The sequence below is a fragment of the Macrobrachium nipponense genome, chromosome 17, assembly GCF_015104395.2.
Source record: "Macrobrachium nipponense isolate FS-2020 chromosome 17, ASM1510439v2, whole genome shotgun sequence".
NCBI classification, from domain to species: Eukaryota; Metazoa; Arthropoda; class Malacostraca; order Decapoda; family Palaemonidae; genus Macrobrachium; species Macrobrachium nipponense.
The window spans coordinates 38334425-38359994 of NC_087210.1; the positions used below are offsets into that span (position 1 = coordinate 38334425).

Genomic DNA, 25570 nt, shown 5'->3' on the forward strand with positions numbered 1-25570 from the left:
TTTGTTAAAATAGCGAGACCTGTCTTTTTCCGAAGGTAGTGTTATGGAACCTCATTTATAGCCTTTATGATGGGAAGGCTGGTAGCCACGATAGTAAGATACTACAGTATACGAATGAGGCTTCTTTTCGTCAATTTTAATTTTTTTTTAACGTAAGCGATGTAGAGCAGTGATGGTTAAAGCTTAAATAGTGCAGTGAGTGGGGCGCTTCATATTGTGGTCCCACTCCGTGAGATTCGTTGTACTCATGATTTCTAGCGATTCTAAATCTTTGAGTATATATTTTTACGTATTGACTCCAAGCTTGGTTTCTAAAGCCTCCTCTGTCCTGCTTCTGTCGACAGAGATTGTTTGAGTATCACGCTTCAGACCGTTTTTAGCGATGTTTGAAATATTCCGCGTGGTTGTCAACAGCCTTCCAGAATGTTGACGTGATCACGGTAGATTTGCCTGAAGGGAGGATTTCCATTTTGTGGTCGTAAGGTGTTCGGCTTGGCCATCTTTCATGCAACTTCTTTCAGTAAGGAACTGTGATATGCATGTATGGTGTGTGCCATTCGTTTTGCAGTGTGTCATTTCGGTAAGGAGGATGTACTGTAGCTTTGTTTTGGCTTTCAGCTGTATTGCTTTATTCCTTTTTCTTCACTGGTTCTCCCTCGGTCTCTTCCCACGTGGCTGTCCAGCTTCTTTAAGTTTGCTTTGGTCCATTTTCCACCTCATTTAAGAACGTATTCTGCCTGTGGTTTACGAGAGGTAGGGATCATTGTCTCGTTGAACGGCGCTGTTGTAATAATAATAGTAATAAGAGAGCGGCCTGTGGGCGGCGTTAGGAAATGCTCACGGTGGAAGTAAAGAGCCTATAAAGCTATTATTGAGCGTCACTCCCATTTCCCCAACTGTTTTTATTTTATTTCTCTATTTTGCTTATTCTAACTAACATGCTTTTGATAGTTTGCTTACAAATCTTGTTTTATCTTCGTCTGTTACTTCTCTGTTGGTTGTTTGCCGGTAACGTTTGAATTCTTTAGCGTTTACGAGAATAATTTATACATCGGGAACAATGCAGGGGATATCTGAATCCCAGGTAACTGTATTAACGAAAATTCTCTCTCTCTCTCTCTCTCTCTCTCTCTCTCTCTCTCTCTCTCTCTCTCTCTCTCTCTCTCTCTCTCTCTCTCGTATATAGGCTACAATACAAAATTCGCATAATCATGATTTCCTAAAAGATCAGCGAAAGTGTATTGCAGCTCGTTATGAGTATCATTCAGATCGAAGTGCAGACAAGTGCTCCTTGTTGGAGAAATGAGGCGTCCAGGGCTAAAACCCACACTCGCCACAAATTTGAGAAATGCACTTTATCGTACATCTGGAATCCCCTTCGTTTCCTCTTTCGAATGGTGTAAGTGAGAGTATATTTTGATGATGAGAATATGGTTCAATTTTGCATTATATGATCTGTACTTTTGTAAATATCAGCATTAATTTTGCTCATCAATTGTACAATCAATCAGTCAATCAAATTTTGCACAGTCTAATTTTTTGTTCATATATAACATCATATTTTTGGGGTAATAAACATTACAAACATTCAAACCTGACGAAAATATCTTGAAAAATAAAAGAGTTATGGCCTTTTTAAATTTACACATTTAAAGGCCTTTTTTTTTTTTTTTTTTTTTGCGTGCCTAAAGGAAACTTTGGAACCCGTGAGAGCAAAGAAGATCGGCCTCCTGAATCAGTCTTGCTGCCTCCTGCCCGCAAATGTCTGACAATCGGAGAATATCTTGCGTAGGAGCAGGAACAGCGATTCGGACTAGTTGCTATAGATATTGTACTGTGATGCGCAGAGGGTGTCATTACCCGTGTGCGCGCTTGCGGGCACGGAAGGATTTATGTTCCACAAGAAGTGTTTTGCGTCGCGGACCTTGGCTGAAGCTAATCCTTGGAGAGTTGTATATGCAGGCGTCTGGTGCCATGCGTGTCAATCTTCTCTCTTCCCGATTGGCTATTAATCCTCTTAGAGTTCACATCTTGAACAAAGGTTGTTGCTGGATACAGAGCATGTGACTCTAAGGATTGACAATAAAGTCATCTTAAGAACCATATGTAAGGTTTTTACGCACCGAAGGTCGTAATTCTTGACATGTATGCGCGTTTCTCCGTAGTTAAGGTTTTAAAACAGTTGAGGGAGAGGACATTAACCTAATATTAAAGAGATTGAATCTTGAGTTCGGGTTTCAATTCGTGATTATGGTCATCTGATATGAAACTAAGCATCCGGACGAAGAGCACTCTATACTTCGCCCTATCTGTCAGCAAAAGAGAAGCATTTGCTAAACCTTATCAATATTGTCTGAAGGAGCAGAAGACAGAAGAACGAAGGAAAGTAACATTGGATTTGAATGAAATCGTCCACATTTTTCTTGTAGTGTTGAAAGAGTTTGCCCAGAATCCTGTTGGTGGATTTTGAATAGATTGAAATCGCCTCAAATTGTGCTTTGGATGAAGTTTGGAACGAGGAAGAATGGAGGAGGAGGAGGAGGAGGAGGAGGAGGAGGAGGAGGAGGAGGAGGAGAAAGACAATGCACTAGGAGAAAGGGGGAAGATGTTCATCGTGAGAAGAAAAAGAGAAGGGAGGCAGCAGAAGGTTTTAAAATGTATCGTGAAGTAGGGATGAACAGGTGTGTCACTCGCGTGAGATCCCTCACCCACATACACACATACATATATGTATTTTTTTCGCCTAATACCCATTACCCCAAAAAGGCAGTGGCACCAGAGTGGTTTATCCTTTAGGTTTTCAACCAGTCATGGTTCGGGAACCGGGTGCCCCCAGCCCCCACCCCCTACCCCAACCGCTGATATGTTCAATGGGGTCTTTTGTGACGAAATTTTCGGGCGTTTTAAGGCTGTCACCCATCCAAGGACTGAGCGAACCTATTAATGGTAACTTTAATCCATCTACACACACACATCTATATATATATATATATATATATATATATATATATATATATATATATATACGTACATACACACAAAAAAAATCACAATATATATATATATATATATATATATATATATATATATATATATAATATAGATATATATATAATATATATATTTGTTTTCACCGTGATTCATATATATATATATATATATATATATATATATATATATATATGATATATATATATATATATATATATATATATATATATATATATATATATATATATATATATATATATATATATTGTGATTTTTTTTCACCGTGATTCATATGCATGCATTATGGTACAAATTTCCTTTTAATATCCAATTCGGTCTACCTCAAAATTAATATATTTCATATAAGTTAACCGAATGGGAATGCTTTAGTTGATAATTTCGTCTTCTCGAGGATTCGAACCAGCGCACAGAGGAGAAACGGCGACTTCAGTGACGTCACCCGATTTCTCCTCTGTGCGCTGGTTCGAATCCACAAGAGGACGAAATTATCATCAACCAAAAATTTCTCCTTCGGTTAATATATGAATATTATTAATTCCGAGGTAGAGCGAATTGTATATTAAAGGACATTTACATACATACGTACATACACACATACAACACTTTCGCCTTCAACTCTTGCATAATTCACTTTAGTCTCTTGTATCTTCCATATTCAACAAATCTCAAATAACGTTTACGCAAGACCTTATTCTTTTCAGATAGCATATCTCCATTTCCTTCTGCTAAGATCAATGTGCCCAGTAACCTTCCTCTGTGTTTACCTCCTTGCAGAACAACTTGTTCTTGTTCTAGGGTCCTTGCTCACCTCCCCCCCCCCCCCCCCCCCCTCCCCCTTTATTACACACCACCACCTTCTTTCATTTCAGCCTCTTGACAACATTAATTGTTTGACAACATTTATTATGCATCTTGAACTAAGCTTCTCATTTCATTGATCCCGTGGGATTGCGAATAATATGCTATAGTACTGTTTGACCCGAGTGGCTTGCAGTGTTTGTAAAGTATATAATATTTCGGTAGATGAAAACACATTGAATGAATGTGAACGAGGAATAATTGATTCATAGTGGAAATGAAAACGGGTTAGTAGCAACATTAAAGATTTTAGAGGTAAAATATTACTTAGCTTTCCAAGGAAGATGTATGGTTGGAATTTGCTTTAGAAAGTAAAATAAAGGACATAAGGATCTTTGGGGGTGGTGGGGTGGCAGGAAAGTGTGGATTTACACAAGAAGAGGTTTGCAAACCAAGTGCTTGTTTTGTTAGAAATTTGAAATTATATATAAAAAAAACTGTCGCACATGAACCAAAAAAAAAGTGTACAACTGATTCGGTAACGAAGCAATGCGAAGGTGTTTAGGGTTTTATAGTCTAGGCATTGAGCTTTCATAATGTAAAAAAAAATCATCATATGCAGAAAATTTACATGTGAAAATGACTTGTTTGGTGTAAAAATGTCTGAAACGTTTGCATGGCTGTTCAAATCCTTATTGATGAAATGATGCAATAAGTAAGAGAAAAAGATTTGGTTGTTGATTCACCGGGGGGAAAATAAGGAAATGAGTCGTGAATGGATTCTGGAAGGATTGAAAAAAACTAGAAAATTGTGAGTGTTTGCAAGTGTAGAACATTTTGAGTGGCTGTCTACAGGAGGGAGGTTGTTATGAAGATATTTGAAAAGTAGGAAAGAGTAGCTATTAATGTGATATCGATGGTTGCAAAATCGAAGCAGTTGACTAACTTGAATATAATAGATGATGGTAGGATGATGAGATGGTTAGTACATCATGGGGGAAGATAGTTGAATGAAAAAGTGTAACACTCGGTTTCATTAAGTAGAGAGAAGATCACGGTGTAGAAAGAGTTGGATAAATTAGTAGAGGAAGTATTGGAAGGGATAGACCTAAATTATCCGAAGGCTCTGTGTCGAGAGCATATAATAAAGTAAGAGGCGATAGGCGCTTCGTCGGAAAAAATAGAAATTGTTGATGCGCACTGAGCTCTGCTAAACAAGCAAACGCGGCGCGCCTTGTCAGTCATTTCTAGAAGAAAATGTGCTTGTCAGAGCTGTGTTTGTGAAGGCAAACATAGGATCTCTCAGGCAAAATTCATTTGGTTTGCAAACTAAAAGGCTTGACTCTTCTTGATTGCCTTTTCGTAGGATGGTTTCACAGATTTAAGGGCTGAGGCCATGTTAAAAATTGACAGCTAGTTCGAGAAGTCACTTCTGGTTGGATGCCGTTTTCTTTTCTCCAGCGTTACAAACATTCAGCAAAGGATCTCGGATTTCATCCATCTCTCTCTCTCTCTCTCTCTCTCTCTCTCTCTCTCTCTTCTCTCTCTCTCTCTCTGTGTGTGTGTGTGTGTCTGTGTGTGAATGTCTTTTTCATGGTTTTGATTGGCACAAAGTTTTTTAACGATTAGATTAATGAACTTTGCTCCCCTCTCTTTTGTTCGACGTGGGAAAACCTCCTATACGATTTTCACTCGAAAGCGGTTCATAATATTTTCGGTTTCCAGTGCTATGACCCTTTCGGAAATCGGGACATGAGCAAAATGTATTATCTTCAAGCAGAATCCAACTGTTTCACATCATCCGAAAAGGAAACAGTTGCAGATGCATTCGTAGAATGTAATTTTGTATTATTATTATTAGTAGTAGAGGTAAAAAATGGTTTGGGAAACACCATTGCGTTTGTTAGATTTGAATATGGAATTATTGTTACAGCGTGCCTGTTGAGATCTCCGAAATGAGTTTTAAAATGTACCGAATGACTGTAGCTGATGCGATACAAAGGAAACTTAATAAATATGTTTCTTTAAAATTAAAGAAGAGGCTTCACACGACAAAATTTTGCTGTATGAGGGTAAGTGGTCATAGCTGAAACTAAAATATCTATGATTGCAGACAAAAGACGCTATCATTTCTTCATTTGATTGAAGCGAGTATCCTCTTTTTCACGACGCACAGTACAACCTGATTGGAAATATCATTACCAAATGAGACCCAGATTTAAGGGGAAAGAAAGTCTATTGTCTTCTAGTAAAGGGATGATTTTGGAACAGAACACCGTCATCTTTAACCACTACTAGATGAGAAGCGAGCCGCAATAGACTGGGCTAATCAAAAGTCGATCGACACTCTCTCTCTCTCTCTCTCTCTCTCTCTCTCTCTCTCTCTCTCTCTCTCATAACGCATAATGTTTTCTGTGTCATCCACCTCCGAGCCTGACACTACTGCATAAGTGGAAGTTAGTGGCCCCTTAGTCTTATGATGATATCAAACCGTAGTGCCAACCGAAAATTTGAAAAAAGGGACGACAATCCATCATGGTTACTATTATTAGTAGTGACTGCTGGCGATGACGTTGATTTTTTTTTTTTTTTTTATACCGGATGTGACAAACATAAAGGCAGGCCAAACTGATGTCTTCAGGCTTATTATTGGAAAGTAGTAGAACACACTACACTGTTTTTGTTATTGGGTGCTTTTGATACTGAACTGCAGTATTTTGTCAGGAGTGGAGAATATTCCGCTTTATTTATTCATTTGAAATATGTTTTGAGCAGTTCGTACTTGTAAGCATATAATTTTATGTACATACATTTGTCACAATAAGGCCGTTTCCCCTAACAGTTAGTAATAAAAATTAAGATACTGTCTTTTTACCCAAGATACTGTCTTTTTACCCTAACTGAATAAAAGAATGAGATTATTTTTCTTTTTTAACAAGTCTTCATAAAAATCCTTCAAACTCTAGAAATGGCCAATTTGTCAGGTTAGCTTACAGATCGAAGGTCGGTCTTCTGTCGCAGTACGAAAGGTGTTTCGTGTCTTAGTAGTCCCCGTAATGTTGTTCAGCTGGATGGAAAAGTCCTGGAAACTATTCAGAAACTTAATGCATAGGTTGAAAATTTTATCACAAAAATGAGATTGTTTAAAGAAATAAAGCGAGCGTCGACACGAACATAATACACATTAATATTTTTTTCATTTGCGTTAGAGAGAATCAAACTCTCTCTCTCTCTCTCTCTCTCTCTCTCTCTCTCTCTCTGTTATTTTTAGATTTGACGGAAAGTATTTTCACTTTTAAGAGTTACTTCGTTCGCAAACAATGTGAAATGTTTTCAGTGTTGCCACATTTACTGAAAGGCTTTATTTTTTTAGATAGTTTTAACGTTCTTTACTTTTTAGATAGTTTTAACGTTCTTTACTTTTTAGATAGTTTTAACGTTCTTTACTTTTTAGATAGTTTTAACGTTCTTTACAGGTGGTGAGGAGTCTGGGAAGTTATTTAGATTGTTCGTAGAAACATATATGAATCAGATGAGCAACGCGATATTTGTTTCTGGGTGTGAAGGCGTGAGCGTGAAAAGCTTCCAAATGGATACCAATATTGTGAATGTTTTTTTTTTTTTCCCGTAATTATGTTGTGCATATGAAAAAGGCTTTGTGAAAAGCACACTAGAGAATTCGTGTGGTGGAATTGTATGAGCGTTCGTTGCTACCGAGAGAATTCATTATGATTTTACTCGGTAAGAGTCAATTGTTCATAGAGATGCCTAAAGCTTTTATGTCCGATTTAGTTTCCTGTAAAAGGAAACAATTCAGATGGCTATTTGTCTGTCCGGCCGCCTTAGAACTTAAAAACTACTGTGGCTAGAGGGCTGCAAATTGGTATGTTGGCCATCTACCCTCCAATCATTGAACATACTAACTTGCAGCCCTCTAGCCTCAGTAGTTTTTATTTTATTTAAGGTTAAATTTAGTCTTAATCGCACGTCTGGCATCGCTACATTTGTCAACAACACAGGTTACCACCAGGCCGTGGCGGAAAGTTGCATGGGCCTTGGCTGAGAGTTTCATATAGCATTACAGGCTGTACGGAAAATTCGATTTTTTACTTTTTTTAACACCGATATTCAAGTTACTGTTCCGCTTTGGTTTTAATTAATTAAATGTCTACTTTGAGTTTCAAGTCATTCAGATTTTGTTGGCATACTGAAATTCTGTGTGTGTGTGTGTGTGTGTGTGTTGTGGTGATGTTGCAGGGTGTTATGAGTATCCTTTTCCGCGTTCTGTCTGTCTGAGAGTTGTAGCAGCTGCGACAAACATTTTGACATTTAAAGGGCCATGTGGAAGAAGGGTCCGCCAGTTCCATTTATCTTCTCAGTACTCGTAGAGGTATTTATAAATTTCCATCTCTCCACCTCTGCTACGCGCTCTTGTGCAATTGCCCGCCGTTTACCCCTTTTTCTGATCAAAACGTAGGCATACACGATCCTTAGTAAAAATGTATGCTTTGATAAGTGATTCAAGGGTAGGTTTTGAAAATTGTATATTGTCTGACAGTGGGGCGTGGCATTTGTGTACTGCATGCTCCTGGAGCAGTGTCACGGCAGGTAAACCATCGTTTTTATTGATTTTGTGGAATTCTTCCAGTGACTTATGTTAAAAGAAAGCCATTGGTAACGTCGACTGGATGACCTTATCATATTCAGGATAAAGAATTTTTCTAACATCACGAAACGTACTCAGGATAATTTGAAAAGATAAACAGTGACCGTGGTATCTGTAGACAGCACGACAGAGATGGCTACCAAGAGGGATTTTTAATGAAGAGAATCTGTTATGGCACTGAACTCTAATCCATGATGAGCCATGACGAAATGAGAGAGAGAGAGAAAAAAAATGGTTGGGGTCGTTGAGGGCTTCATCAGATGTGTGAACAGTTCTCTTGGAAGGAGGAAAGGAAGGGAAGGGTCGTCGGAAGAGTGGGAAAAACGCCGGAAATAACTGCTGCATCTGTTGGTACTCGACTGGGCTCACGAAGAGAAGAGACGAGACACTACTACAGCTTTGGTGATAGACTTCTTTCTCGGGAAGTCAAGTAGAAGACAGGAAATGAGCAGCGTAACACACTCTCTCTCTCTCTCTCTCTCTCTCTCTCTCTATTAGTAAATAGTTCGCAGGTCGCGACCGTGCTGACGAATGGACTAATCTCCATTCTAATTTGGGGCGAGGGTGGATGTTTATTTATCCTACGTTTCTCCATTGCACTAGGAGGTTTTCTACTGTTCTGTCTCTCACTTCCTTTATCAAACAAGGAATTGCTGACGGTCGAGCTATGTATATATGTTCGTTGTTGACGGCGAAACTACCAGACCGAACTGAACCAATGTTGGGCCATACATTTAGATTCTACAGCGGGTGATTTTTACCCTGGTGCCGTTTTGATCCGTATCCGGCCATGCCAGCTTCTTTAATATTATTCGCATAGAAAAAAGAAAGCATAATTCTGTCGGAACTTTTCACCAAGTTTCCTAATATGCTCTTACTTTTCTTCTACGATGAAAATTAACGATGATATTAGGGGATGGTTTTCAGCTGAGTACCGTTTTAATCCGAATATCCGGCCATGCTAACTTCTTTAATATTAGCTGTAGAGAAAAAGAAAACATTATTCCGATAAAATTCCCGAGGATTTCAAATATACTTTTACTTTTCTTCTACGGTGAAAAATAATGGCGATAATGTGATTGTCCACCACCAGGCGGAAGCCGGCTAGTGACCTCTCCTTTCATTATGCGATGTAATCCCAGGTGAACAAGCCAAAAGAGAAGCTTTCACAGATAGAATGTTCTGCGAGTGAAGGACCAAAAGTTGAAAAATGAACAAATGAGCAAAATGTAAATGTTTACTTAAATAAACAGTAGTTCAAAAATGTCACAAACGTTTAGGAAGAGGCGCACTTTACGTGTTTCAGGAACCCAGTTAATGAAATATATAGGTAGTGTTAAGTGTACCCCCCCAAAATGGCTACTCAAGACAGGGCACTGTGTGTGTCATAGCGCCTCAGTGGTGTGGTTAGTTTGGTGTTTGCTTCTCACCTCGGTGGTCGCGGGTTCGATTCCCGGCCATTCCATTGAGGAGCGAGAGATGTGTATTTCTGGTGATAGAAGTTCACTCTCGACGTGGTTCGGAAGTCACGTAAAGCCGTTGGTCCCGTTGTTGAATAACCAATGGTTCCATGCAACGTAAAAACACTATACAAACAAACAAACAAACAAACCGCAGAAGTTAACAGTAGGCTTAGCACATACGGATTCAATTAAAATTGCAGCATGTGCGTATATATGTAGGAATCGTTCCGAACAATACCAGCAGCTGTTTATGGCAGCAATTTGATGTTTCATTTGTGAATGCTTGCCAGTCAAGTAATTGGTCTTCGAGTTTGTTTCGTAAGAATGATCCCGCACAGTTCCAATACTGATATTTTGTGAAATAGTAATGATAGAGTAAGTGTATCGAGAATGACGACCCTTAGACACCTCAGGCATGAAGGGAATTTGAGGGACCACTTTTAAGGCGGTTATGAAAGTTGCCCGTGCCAAGTTTCTCTCTCTCTCTCTCTCTCTCTCTCTCTCTCTCTCTCTCTCTCTCTCTCTCTCTCTCTCTCTCTCTCTCTCTCAGAAATAGCAAGAAGCCAGCAACCCATACTTGCTACTTCTGCCTCACGCAACTCAGTACGTCAGTCAATAAATCAATCAGTTAAGTGACTCCTAGCCATCAACCAATCTTATGATCAAGATGTTTCGTTTGTGGTTTATTGTACAATTCTGATCTGTTTAATATTTACTTTTATAATGTTCTCGTACGTTGAGTCGGAAGGTTATCATTGAGAAAAGAAAACAAATTGTAGCACTGTAGCACAGCCAGATGGATATGGAGATGATAAAAACGTTTATGACAATGACATATAACTGTATTATTGTTATTATTACAAGCCAAGCTGCAACCTTGCTTGGAAATGCTGAATACTACTAGCCCAAGTAATCCTTGAAAGCAGTCCGGTACTGAAAGAAAAACGAAAAGTAAAGAATGAACTATGAAAGAGAAAGAACAAAGAACAACACATAATATGAGTAACCAGGTATAATAATAAGTCACATGCAAATAGAGTTTGGAGTGAGAATCGTTATCAGCTCAATATAAAAGTAAGTGCGCAAAGTTTTAACTGCAAAGTTCCAACGATTCAATGACTAGGTTGAAGTCTGAAGAGAACATTTCAGTGTGGCCGCAGAAAGAGTAAAACTTCTAGGAACCTGTGTGATATTGAACTTCACAGAAGAACGGACTAAGACTTTTTATTATTATTAGAAATAAAACTTATTATTATTAGAAATGACTAAATCTTCAGATGAAGCAAAAAGAGAAACAACTAGAAGAGAACTTTTGAGGTTCAAGTGACTATGGGTCGTTGCGGTTTCCATTTTTATTTTCGTGCTCTTTATGAGCTGGGTCCCAGACTTTGTGGGACGAGATGGAGGAGGGTGGCTCGGGGAGGGAGGGGGGGGGGGGCGGCAGGAAGGGAGATTTACATTTCGGAAGTCGCCGAGATTCCTGCGACAGGAATCCCGAGAGATCGTGGAGATTTGTGTCGAGATGAATCCCCTTCCTTTGAAATATCTTTTCATTGGAATCACTTCCTTTCTCTCTCTCTCTCTCTCTCTCTCTCTCTCTCTCTGGGCTGGTGGCTTGGTGACAGCACGTCTAGCTCATGTTCAAATCTTGAATGTACGAGGAAGAGATGGGCGCGCTCCATAAAAAAAAAATCCATTGTTCTTTATGTTAACTCGTACAATTAATTTGGTACCATAGTTGTAAAACGAAAGTTACAGGTCGCAGCTCGAGTCGAAACAAAAAAGACTCGACACTTATTTAATGTCACGTCAAAATGCATACCATCTTTTTCACAATGAGATAAGTTTCTTTTCACAGAATTCATAGCCAGAAAATTTGGTTTATAAGATTACTAACAGGCTGCTATCACAAATTTTTTCAAAGCAGACTCCCTCTTACAATGTCCAGAGAAAACCCCTATTCGTTACCAACCCTTTTATCTCAGATAATAAGTTCTTCAGTAAAGTGAAACACATTATTGAACTAGAGTTTGGCTGCCTTAATATGCAAGTCATAAGAGGATTGGTCTGTCAATCCTCTTAAGACTTACTCATTTTTCAACCACAAAGACAAACTGCCGACCTTTATGAGATCCAACATTACTCAGAAATTTAAGTGCCCGGGATGCCCTGGTATTTATGTTGGTTCTTCCCAAAGGTCGTACCAGGTGAGATATTGCAGTTACAGGGGATATAGTTTCAGAACGGGGCAGAGAATAAACAAACCTGAATTCTTTAACTTTAGGAACCATGCGTCCATATGCAGGATCCAAGTCGATAAGGAACATTTTTCTATTATTAGTGGTACAAGCCACAATAACTATTTGACTACCCTTTAGTCTTTATACACTAAACGGATGGTTCCGTATTTAAACTCCAACGTGTCTGCTGCTCCTCTATATCTAAAGGTGCGTCGTCCACAATGTCGGATAATGTCCGACGGACAAACATTGTTACCATATCACAGGCGAAGCAGGATGACGTCATATGCGTTGAAATAATGGAAGTGGATCTGGCAACAGATAGTGGTACCAGATGAAGTTGTATACCAGTGTTTTTACTCTGCTCACAAGGCAATGACCGGCGGACAATTGGTAATTGGTAACAATGTTAGTCCGTCGGGCATTGTTCGTCCGTGTGGACGCACCTTAGCATAACTGAAGTCTTGGGTGGGTCTGCAGTCTTGGCCATTCTTTCTTCCTTCTCCACTCTAACAGGTTTTTAGGCACTGGGTCTATCCTTTACTGTATAGTACACAACTCTTGTGACTTCTCTGTTTTTTTGAATTAACGCTTAAGATTTTTAGTTTTGATATTTTTTTATGATTTTTAATGTTACTGTTATTTATAATAGTTTTAATGGATATGATTTAATTTTACAGACTGATAATCCACTGAGATTATGTGCGAAACGTTTCTCCATGTAATAAACCATGGATTTTATGATGTTTTTTTATGGACCCTGCTGTTTACCGAGAATATATATATATATATATATATATATATATATATATATATGTGTGTGTGTGTGTGTGTATATATATATATATAAATATGCATGCGCGCGCACACACACACACACTTAGCAGAATAAAAATTGTACACGCAACGAGCCCGGTCATCTCGTATTTATATGTGTATGGTTATGGGAGAGAGTGAATGTCATGCTTAGTACCATTTTCCCATAAATATTTCGATTAGATCTGAGCACGTGCCGCATGCGTGTTTTTATACTTGAAAGAGAATGTTCTCCTGCCCCGTCCATAAGTGCTCTGAATTTTATTATTGTTTTCATGCCGTTACTCTGCCTTAACTTGCACTGTTTTTACGGCTTTAAACGGTCTAAGTAGCGCTCGTTCTCCTTCTGTATAGTTACTCCCAGGACCTTCTCAGTGGGTCCTGGTTTGAGAGGGTCCTGGTTACCCCTTCATTTATCAGTTCACATTAAAAATGACCCTACTTGTGTATTATCATTCTGTTAAATGCATGATAGGTATGATTATCTGTTCCTACTGATGCAATATCCTGGCTTTGTCATTGTTGAGATTATTTTGCCTGTATTGTTTACAAGTATAATTGCCTTTATGCATGCACGTATGCATCACGCACGCATTGTTTTCTCGTATCCTTAGTTTGTATGCGATACACAGAAAGTCCCGGCTATTCCCTGGTGTTTCATCTCCAGCCAGAAGCGCATTCTTGGAGTGCTCTCTGACTTTTCGTTGGACGTCCTCCTTTGCCCTTGATCTAGTTGTACATGTAAATGACGCCTTTGTTCTCTAATCCCCTTTCTTGCCTCGTTATCAGAAGACAATCTGAGCATCTCTTGTGGTCCTCGATCACGAGGTCTTTGTTATTGAGGTTTATGGCCGACGTATTGGGGTTCGTCTTCTTTGAATGAGCAGTGTTCGCACTTGCGTCTCTTTTGCTCTGCTCCATTTCTCTCTCTTGCAGGAATGGAATGCACTGATTATTTCATTGATTTGTGACCTCTGTATGCAACAAAATGGCTATACACTCCATTCATATCAATTGTGAAAGAATCGTTTCTGTCACCTCTCCCAGTGTAGGGCGTTAGCTTGATAATGCCTTAGAGTTAATTTATTAGAAAAGCAATATTTCGAGGATTTGTAGGTCATCTGCTGGAAGTAACTATTGACATGTAAGATGACTTAAAAGTGTTGGTTAGGATGTCACAGACAGGAGAGTTGACTGGGGTGGCGAAGAACTGGCCCTGAGACACGGGGCTGTCTCATGGGCAAAGAACAGCGCCTCAGCGGCGTGGTTGGTATGGTATTAGCGTCCCACATCGGTGGTCGCGGGTTCGATTCTCGGCCATTCCGTTGAGGAGTGAGAGATGTGTATTTCTGGAGATAGAAGTTCACTCTCGACGTGGTTCGGAAGTCACGTAAAGCCGTTGGTCCCGTTGCTGAATAACCACTGGTTCCATGCAACGTAAAACCACCATACAAAAAAAAATAATAATAATAATAAAATAAAATAAATGGGCAAAGCATAGCAGCGTCTTTGTGGTAGGATTAATGCGAGGATTGGAAGAAAGTTTGGGAAGTAGTAGAGGTGTGAATTGAGTGATACATATGCAGAGTAACTGATGTTCGCCTAAGATATTGGTGATTGAGGACAGAGAAGAGGTTGAACTAAAGAGGTTAGCGAATGGTAGGTCAGCCTTAAACCTTTGAGGACCGTGAAGGAAATGTTAACGTTATTTTTATTCCAGTTATTTTCTTTTGTATATTGGGAAATTGGAATGGAGGCGTTGATCGAGTCTTCTTTACTTAAATTGCCAAATGATACAAGCAAAAGCAACACTTACTTTGTTTTCGTACAGTGTTTTAATGTCCATTTTTTCCTCTTTTTTTCAGAATAAATTAGTGAAAGAAATGGTGAAGGAGCGACGCCCCCGAGAGGTTGATGGCTACGTTGGTTTTGCCAATCTGCCCAACCAGGTGTATCGTAAAGCAGTCAAGAGAGGATTCGAATTCTCGCTCATGGTGGTCGGTAAGTCAAATGCCCGAGTGATTGATGTCGCCTAAGAATCCCTCTCTAATCTCAAGTTAGTGCAGAACTGAACCGGTGGCTTTACTCTGCGAGGAGTTGAGTGCACATAACTCATTCATGAGTGCACATAAATCATGAATGATCTTTTGTGAATGAAATAACCGCTTTAGCTTTTGCATGTTTTGCGCGCCGGTTGGCCTATTATGTATCAGAACTGATTTTTCAAATCACTGCTTCGGTTGGATACATTGTCATAATATATGGCACTGTACTTTTACCTAGATTGTATGAAATCTTTAGTTCTCCGCAGGGGGTGGGTGGTTGGTATTTCCGAAAGTGCACTTCACGTGGTGCACCGTAGGCATTACATAAGGTTCTTTTCAGCTGCAACCTCTTTTATTCCTTTTTCTGTGCCTTTGTTCATATTCTCTCGATTCGACCTGACTGGCCACCCTCTCCTAACAATTGTTTCGCAGTGCAACTGCGGGATGTTCCTCCTGTTACACCTTTCAAACCTTCCTACTGTCATTCCTTACACAACGCAGAATGACCTCTTAGGTCCCAGCGCTTGGCCACTGCCCTAAATTCTATAATCCAATCCAGTCCTATAGCATGAGTTACCTGGCTGTAAAGTATTTTTGATTCGTGTCATCTTCCATCTGATAAGAGAGTGATTCGTGGGCTTTCCTTGGGGTTGGACCCTGCTCTGTCTCCCTTCTGTGGTTTTATATGTTTTCCTTAGACCTGAAATAGACTCGCTTTCCTCGTCCGAGTGGCCTGAACTTTAAAGATAGTGTCCTGAAATGACGGCATGTGCACATGAAAATGAAATCATCTGTCTCTTCTGTGTTTTAGCAAAAGTTGACCTCAGATCTTTACCCTGAACTCACATTCCCATGCTGACCCCTTCCTTACCTTAAGGTATGCTCTCATGTTTAAGATGTATTAGCCGCGAACCCAGATAGATTGATATACCGATTTGAAAGTACTCAGTTATCGCACCGTGCATTTATGCCACTTCGCCATCAAGCTGTCTTCAGAAATAACGTATATTATTGTAGGGAGTGTGTTATTGGTCCCCCAGACTTCACCATTTGACCATCGATTTTGAGTTTCCGTTTGTCATTTTGGGTGTTATTGCCAGTTGCGTGTTCCCATTTTCCATCTGTATTTATGTTATGGCATTCCTGATGTAAGGGCACGTCCGGGTGTTTGCGCCCGGACATTTATTTATGGGTCGTTATGTCTTGCAAATACCGTTCGAATTAATTAGTTTTATTTCCAGTAGATTTTAGTCTCCCCAGAGTACAAATTTGGAAAAATACAATGTTTGGTCGCTTTTTTGTCTCGTGTTTTTTTTTTTTTTTTTTTTTTTTTTTTTTTTTTTTTTTTTTTTTTTTTTTGTTTTTTTTTTTTTTTTTCTTTGTAACAGTGTATTGAATTCGGGAGTTGAAGTGTTTGCTTTTGTTAGTGTCTTACAAAGCCATATGTGAATGTGATAAATGTAATGAACCCGTCGTGACGTGAGATTGAAATATTGCTCTCAAATTATGCAAGATGTAAAAGGAAACGTGGGTCAATAGAAACGAATAGATCGGGTACTTAGTGAAAAAGTGTCCATGTTGTTGTAGGTCATAATCCCAGGTAACTTCAAAGCACTAAATATAGAAAGTAGGGATTGGAGATGAGAAATTAAAACAAACTGTGGTTATGAGAATTATGTCGGAGAATGGCAAGAATTGTTTCAACTTGATGAAAAAATATAGCAGAATAGCCATACACCAAGAAGGGCATCTGTTTATATTAGATGGCATTTGTGTTTTTATTTGTATGTGTTATGGATGATATATATATTATATATATATATATATATATATATATATACATATATACTACATATATATATATATATATATATATATATATACATATATATACATATATATATATATATATATATATATATATATATATATATATATATATATATATATATATATCTATGAGAGAGAGAGAGTGGTATTTTTTCCAATCACATCACCGGTTAATATATATATATATATATATATATATATATATATATATATATATATATATATCTATATATATATAAGAGAGAGAGAGAGAGAGTGGTATTTTTTTATCACATCACGGTTAATACCTAATACACTCCCGTTGCGACAAACTCCGACTTGTCGGGGAAGATTTTCTCTCTCTCTCTCTCTCTCTCTCCTCTCTCTCTCTCTCTCTCTCTCTCTCTCTCTGGTGTTATTTATGTTTTGTACATAGGTTATGGATTTAGGTGTTGTTCACATTTCGGTTTTTCAGTATTTTTTGTATAAAAGTTTGCTAATCCTCTGCCTTTTTCCACTATTGCGTCGACTTACCACAGGTGGTGTGCGTTGCCAAAGGTACAGCAGATTTTCTGTTAGTGGAAGAACCACGGACGTTTATGTGTATACGTGTGTGTGTGTATAGTGTCTGTGTAATGTTTGTATAAATGATGAGTATATACACATGACTACATAGAAATACTCATTTATACATATGTAAAATGCTTCGTCACACACACACACATATATATATATATGTGTGTGTGTGTATATATATATATATATATGTATGTGCGTGTGTGTGTGTGTGTAATGTTCAGTTGCTCTAGCATGACCAAGAACCGTAGATTAGATTTGTGTATTTATCCTGGTTGCGACAGTATTAAAGAATTGTCTAAGTTGTATCTTCATCTGGTTCGCTTCAGCTAGCGAAGGAAGTTCTTGGTGGCACTTTCGGGAAACCGATTATTCCAATTATTAGTCAACAGTTAATTGTAGGCTACTCTTTCCGGCGTCATGCTCTGCCATGCCTAATACTTCAGTGCATTATCATGGTGCAGTTTGACATGCTATATATATATGTTTCCGTTGTAGCTTTGATTTTCGCATCTTTGTCGTCTGAATGCAATGAAATAGTTCGATCGCTCTCCCTAGACTTGAGTGATGAACCCTAACCTGTGTTGGGGGTGGGGGCTGGAGGGGGCCAGTCACGACCAGTGGTGAAGCGGTTGTGGAGGAACCGGAATATATTTCGAGAGGGGGGGGGGGGGGTGGGGGGGGGGGGGGGGAATAAGAGGGAGACAAAGGCAGTGGCGGTGCAGTATGTTTGTGTGGAAGGACTTCATATTGTTCATACTTATCGGGTACATGATACTAAAGGTGAGTGGTGGAAGAGATCTGTTGACAAAAGCTGTGATGTCCTTCCCAAAAGCAGCAATTCTGAAAATAAATAGCCTTTTATGGTCTCATGCTGTTGCTCTATGTCTCACAAATAGTAGGTCTTCATTGTTGTATGATTTAATGCATTTGTTCATTTTGCTGCCGTCTTCTGCTAATGGACCATAATATCGCCCTCTGGATGACGAGTTGATGTTATTGTTGCTAAGGGCCGAGAGACACATCGTTATTTCACGCTTGTTTCGAGCTCTCTCTTGAACGCTGTCGATTTTGTGTGCTTCCTCATTATTAAAAAAGCAAAGTTTCAAATGGATCATCATAGAATTGGAGTAGGACAACTCGTTGCCCCAAAGTACATTTTGTCTGATGGATTCACCTACCTACACTAGCTCATCAACAGGCCTCTCATTCCAGAACTACTTACAAACATTTCAGACTTTCGTCATCATCATTTTGGTACAACTTCACTTCGTTATCAGCTAAAAACATTGCCACACGTATTACTGTCACCTGCCTTCAGATTTTCACCAGTCTGCAGTTTCCTCTTACTGCCGGTTATAATAACTCATCGTGTGTGAAGGTCAGACGCTTCGCAATTCTCGGCCCATTTCTCGTCCCGCAAATTTGCGCTTTAAAGTTTGTCCTTCCTTGGACTTTCCTCAAAGTTTGTCCTTCCCTGGACTTTCCTCCAAGTTTGTACTTCCCTGGACTTTCCTCAAAGTTTGTCCTTCCCTGGACTTTCCTCCAAGTTTGTCCACTTCCCTGGACTTTCCTCATCGCTCCGTCCAAGAATGCGTTACATACCTTTGGATACAAGGCACACCCTTGTCCGAGACACGCTTCATGTAGGTAGAATCGTCATTTGAAAAAGCACTTGATGCTGTTTAAATCGCTTTTGCGTTTTTTGTTTTCTTTAGTTTAATCGTAGTTTTCGTTATCCTTAAACGTACAATTGTTGATAGCTGCTGCTGCTGCTGCTTCTTCTGAGAGAGAGAGAGAGAGAGAATAGGCAAACTATAGTTGTATAGTTTCACTGGGATTAGAGAAGAGGGAGAGTGTTAGTACCTTTGAGGGGCGTGGCTGAGGGAGACGGTAACCCACCCCATTCTCTCCTCCCTTCTCACCCACCTCCCTCCCATCCCGTCCCCTCCCCTCTCGTCGTACTTTTACCCCTAGATGGAGGAGAAATGAGAGCTGCTGTGTCCTGTCCCCCCTCCCCCTCCCCAACCTCCCAGGTTGAGGGATGGGGGTAGAGGGAAGGAAATAGCGGCTGGCGAGGGGTTGAAGAATCGGAGGTTACCCACCCTATGGCTAAAGAGAATGAGGGGAAAAGAAGTAATAATGCCGGGGAAAATATTCGAGGAAGATGTGAGAAATGAGACGATAGACACAAGGAACGGAGATCGTTTGGAGATAACAGTTGCACAGGCGTTGTGTCCCCACGGAGGGAAAGAACTTCGAAATCGACGAGAACACTTGACATTGATGCTCAGGAAGAGGCACAGGATGTTAACTGATGAAGGCCCTAGTGGCTCAGGTACAAGGGAGAGAGAAAGAGAATTGATGGCCATTGAGGGAAATTGTATGGGGGCACACGTGAGAAGGCTGCTAATGATTCCTTTCCCCATCTTCACACGAACGGCTCACACACACACACACACACACACGCACACAAGCACTCGAAATCTTTTCCCTCCCTCACGTGACGCTCGAGTGACGAACCTGCTCTGCTATTCCAGGAAACCTTTGTCAATATGAGGCGAGCAGATATAAAGGGAGGAATAGAAGAGGGGAATGGGAAGGAAATTGTATGGGTCGGAAATAAGTCCCGACACAAAATCGTTATTCAGGTGGTGCGAGGATTTTGTCGGTAAGTCACCCAACGCTTGGGATTTCTCCGCTTCGTCAATCCGCCGACCCTTTCCAGTCGTGGAGGCTCCCGTCTTCTTCTTCTTCTTCTTCTTCTTCTTCTTCTTCTTCTTCTTCTTCTTTGTTTTATCACATCGTCTCCGTCTGTGAAGTACTTGCGCTCCTAAGCTGACTAAGCTGACAGTGTCTGTGCGTTTTCTGTGTGTTGGGGAGATTTAAAATTGACATTTTTGGCGTCTGGGGAGATAATCAGATTAATTCACGCAGAAATTTTACTCAACCAGTTTTACAGAACACCTGATATTTATTAAAATATTTTGCGTAGCTTGATTGATAATATTCCGGTGTCCATCTGATATCCTCTAATATAGTTTTACGTAACGACGCTCGGGGAAACTTGCTTGCAGTCGAATATTACAGGTTCGCACAGTTTAAACGATTCAGTATATTAATGTAATACCCACGATAATTAGACATATATAATAACTGATGCCAGAAAGTCTTGTTCGAACAATAATGATGATGTGCATATGTCAAGATTAGCCAGAAAAGTCATTGATTTAACCAGCACACCTTCGCGTAATGTAATGAAGCTGGGACATAAGTATATTAGATAAAATTCAAATAAATATGATTTTCAAAAATACGCACAGGAGATTAGGGAACAATGGTTATAGCTGCTGATTCATGTAAAAATATTCGATTTGCTAAAGGAATATTGTGACCGAAACATTTTTTTAAACGAAAATCGATAGAAAATACCGCGAGAAAAATCTGTAGATTTCGAATCTGGACCTAGAAATAAGGTCAGATGTATATAGATAAAGAAGTTGTCATCATTACCTGCTGGAATGAAAGGTATTTTCTAAATGTGTTTCGGGAATGTCATTTGGGTAAGCGAGGGAATTTAATGCTACTTATGACGTGTATGTCTTTCCTTTAGCTTTGGAGAGGTTCTGAAGTGAAATAGTATCCATTAGGCTTGCCATGACGAGACCCAAACAGGTTGTAAGAACCTTTGGTGGCGGATTTGTGGCTCCGGTGATACGCTCGGTCTTCGTGACTCGTCTGCCGAGGAATTAATAAAGCACAATTATCAACGAGAACGAAAGATGATTGAGACGGAAGTTGAACGCGATATGAGCGATGTAACAACGATTTAGAAACAATAAACATATATTTTTGGAATACAAAAAAAAAATAAAAAAAAATATAGTTTACGTAAACATACGGATTGTGGCAAGGTAAACTGAGCACATATTCTCTCTCTCTCTCTCTCTCTCTCTCTCTCTCTCTCAGAAGAAGAAGAAAGGAGAATTCATGTATAGTAACTTTACTGAGAAAACTCGCATGTATGAAAAATGATCTAATAGATAACAAGGATTCAGTAAGGAAATCGAGGAAATTGCAGAGTAAGATAAGGATAAGGATGTATCCCTGTGGTAAGTATGAAACAGGAGTCGGACCAGTATGAGATTTTAGCGGAGCCTTATTCACACTTTGCCGTAATGTTCGTTAGCATAGTGCATTACTAAAAGTAAACAGTTAAGGCAGTTTGTTCGTGAAAATGAGGAGAAATTCTAACAACGATGATACCAGACCGAGCGAGTGACTTTGACGACACGAAAACGTCACTGTTAAGCCCCACCCAACCACCCATCGCTATGATTTTTTCCTCCTCTTCTTGAATTTCCACCCAGAAGGACAGTGATATCCTCGGGAGATCTCGCACACTAGGTGCTGTCGAAAGCTAATATTAATCTGGCCATTCTTCGTTTATCGGCTACTCTCCTCTCCTTATTTGATGTCAGTGACTGAAGCGGTTGCTGGGCCATTGTAATATCCATTCAAACTGATCTGTAGACAATTGGCGGCCCTCTTGTTATATGGGGTGAAACGTCCCGTGGACAATTGCGTAGCATACTCGCCATAATTGCTCAGGTCAAATGCACCTGCGGGCTGGTTGATATTATAGCCCATGAATTCCCATGTCGCCAAAACGAAGAAAACAGAAAACGCCGAAGAAACACCAAACTGCTCTGATGCAAAGGATTCCATAGCTATTTTTGAAGTATAAATCAAGGCTCAAGTGGCCATATTTTCCGTGAGAGAGAGAGAGAGAGTGAGTCATTGTTGCGCCACAAGGAATTTAGTCCAAATCGTTATCATCGAAGTTGGAATTTCTCCTCATTTTCAAGAACAAACTGACTTTACGGTTTATTTTTGGTATTGCATTATGCAAAAAAAAAAAAAAAATGACGGCAGTTTGTGAATGAGGCTCTGCTAAAATCTCATGCTGATCCGACTTTTGTTAAAAAAAAAAAAAAAAAAAAAAAAAACTTTAAACGAGTGAAATGCACTGTAGGTCAAGATATCTGTAACGTTTGTCTGTATCGTCGTCTGCTATGTAGCCACTATAAAAGATGTAATATCCATGAAATGATAACTAAAACCAGAGTTTTAAGTTACTGCAATTGAAGGAATGGGAAAACTAATTGTCCAGTAACGAAAAAGTAAAATCAATAAGCCAAGAAAATGAAAATTTAAGATAAAAAAATAACAAATGAACTCCTGATAACAGAACAAATAAACTAGATCTCTGAACAAAGGTTGAGTAACGAAGGAAGGTAAATATTGAGAGAGACTTATAAACGAAAACAACACTTGAGAGCACTGAATACCTCAAGTATAAACTCCTGAAATACCAGGGAACTGATAGAGAACTGGAGGAAAATATCCAGAATAGAATAATAAATAAAAAAAAAGGTACAAGAATTTGATTACAAAAGAAAGGAAGGACGACTATACTCAGTTTTTTTTTCCATCTGTCCACCCGCCTGTGGTGTTTGCGTATGGTAACACTGCGTCCGGAGCTTTAGATAGTTACGCTAAGTGTATGTTTTAGGTAAATAAAAGGATATCTGGGTGTACATTTGCAAGTGAAAAGTGCTTTAATAATTTACTGTATGCGAATTACACCCTTAATATTCGAAATAGGATATTATTATTGTTGTTGAATGTAAGCTGAATGTAACTATCCAAAGCCCGAGACGCAGTGTTACCATACGCAAACACCACAGGCGGGTGGACAGATGGAAAAAAACCGAGTATAGTATTATAGGTAATTTTCAAGCAAAGATCAAACGACAACCAATGTTAAGATCAATCGGTTGGTATCGAAAATACGATAAGATAACGAACGAAGGAAGTGTTTTAGCCGAAGAGGAAATAATTGAACGAAAGGGTGATTCGAGTAATAATTTCGGAAATATCACCGGCAAGAATTGAAAAGGAAATGAGAAAAGCCAGAGGAATAATGAAAATGACTTTGGTCTTTGAGTTAAAAAAGAAATGATTTTCAATGTAAGGAAAGAACTAAAAACGGACACGTTAGGAGAAAAGAATGTAGGAACGAATTAAGATTGAGAAGTAAATGGAGGCAAAAGACAAAACGTTAAAGAGAGGGTAGTAGTTAAGTAAATGAGTTAAGAAAATGAGATAGGTAAGATCAAGGGGCTAACGCAAGAGAAAACCTGTTCAACGCAACTATACTGAACAGCGCTACCACGATCTCCTTGAGGGCTCTCGTTATTTGACAGCCACTCGATCCCAGGCAGGTATTTCTGTTCCCCTTTATCCGTGGGGAGTCACACTTTCGTCTTCAGTCGTGGCGTTTTCTCCCATATTACGCACGTTTTATTAATTTCACCGCGAGTGACGGAGTTTGGCTTCCGAGATTTATTAGTTACTCGTTTTCCTGCAAATTTATATATATATTATACTATTATATAATATATATATATATATATATATATATTATATTATATACATGTATATATAATATATATAATAAAATTATATATAGATGTATGCACATTTTCTATTAATATATTATATAATTATATATTACATATATATATATAGATATATATATATTATATATAGTGTGTGTGTGTGTGTGCGTGATATGAAAGTTGAAATAATGACAAATGCAGAAAAAAACGTTACTTGGAGCATTGAAAGAGCAGCATATGTTCTCCCTTGATTCTGCAATTAAAATGCATCTGTGTTTGTTCTCTGAAACTGCATTTTGAATCCGTTATTATTATTATTATTATTAAAAATTCCTCATAGTAGCACGATCTTCAAATGGAGAAAACAAAATCCACAGTTATGTAAACTTAAATTATATGTACATTTACATAACTGTGGATTTGTTTTCTCCATTATTATTATTATTATTATTATTATTATTATTATTATTATTATTATTTTAAATATATATATATTTCTTTTTAGAAGAGAGAGTGAAAAATGAGTTGTTTTCCATTATGTCGTTGTCGTTTTTCTCTTCGTATTGTTCCGTGTACTATTCATGGTCCATCCAAGACGAAGACATTTCCTCCGCATTGTCACATGATAGTATTCTATGTTCAAGGGTTAGAGAAGTTAGGTTTTGCGATTCCCTTTTTTTCGGAAGCGAATTGATAGCTCAGTGAACGGTTTTCACTTGCTTTGCACGGCATCCTCTTTGCACCTGGTGTCTTTTAATTATGCAGGTGTCCCACTTGGGTGATCTCCTTGCCCCTTCTTTTCCCTTCCCTTCCCTCTTGGCCCTTTAACGTTCCTTCTGGTGGTCCTCGAAAGCCTCTTGAGGCTCTCCGGACGTGGCTCTTGACTTGTGCCAATCAATAGTGAAAAACGTAGTGATTGCGGACGGTCTCCGCTTTTTTTTATGATGGCTTTTATACATTTGTTTTCCGGAGTTTTATTTCGGTTTGCTGCCATTCTTAATGTACACGTTGTTATGCTAGAAGGCAAAGACTGTTGCTTCTGGTGTGACCGTCAAACTTCGGGATAGGTCCTTATGATCAACAACAAGGAAATGTTCATTTTATCATCATTTTTGTTTTCGACAGATTTTATTTTGTATGATTTGCATTGGACTTTTGATAAAACGCACAAAAGCCTGATAACTAAAACGCTGATCATGTGTCATTCATTTCCTTTGGCCGTTCATTGAAAACTACTATTGCAACTGCGAAATTGATACGATTCTCGCGTATATATGAGTCTTATCACATCACCGTGATTCATATACTATACGCATTAAGCTACAAATGTCCTTTGATATCTAATTCGCTCTACCTCGGACTTCATGTATTTTCCTATATGTTACCTGAAGGTGAATTTTTCAGTTGATAAGAAATTCCTCGGCTCATGAGCGCAAACCGCGGAACTAAGAATTCAGGGCGTACAGTGGAGGCTTTTTACCCACAAGGCTATCAAAAAGTTTCACTGTACGTCCTGAATTCGCGCCCGTGAGTCGACGAATTTTTTATCAACCAGAAAATTCCCCTTTGCTTAACATATATGCAAATATATTAATTCCGAGGTAGAGCGATTTGGATATTAAAGATATACACACACACACACACACACACACACACACATATATATATATATATATATATA

The 25570-nt window shown here is 38.9% G+C and overlaps 1 protein-coding gene across 1 annotated transcript in view; it reads left to right on the forward strand.

The window, feature by feature from the left end:
* Positions 1-25570, forward strand: part of LOC135196182 (septin-7-like) — a gene marked incomplete in the record, with an annotated part of 398771 nt that overhangs the window by 289686 nt on the left and 83515 nt on the right. The window contains 1 exon segment of the mRNA XM_064222767.1: positions 14861-14996. Within this exon segment, the coding sequence (XP_064078837.1) occupies positions 14861-14996 (136 nt within the window).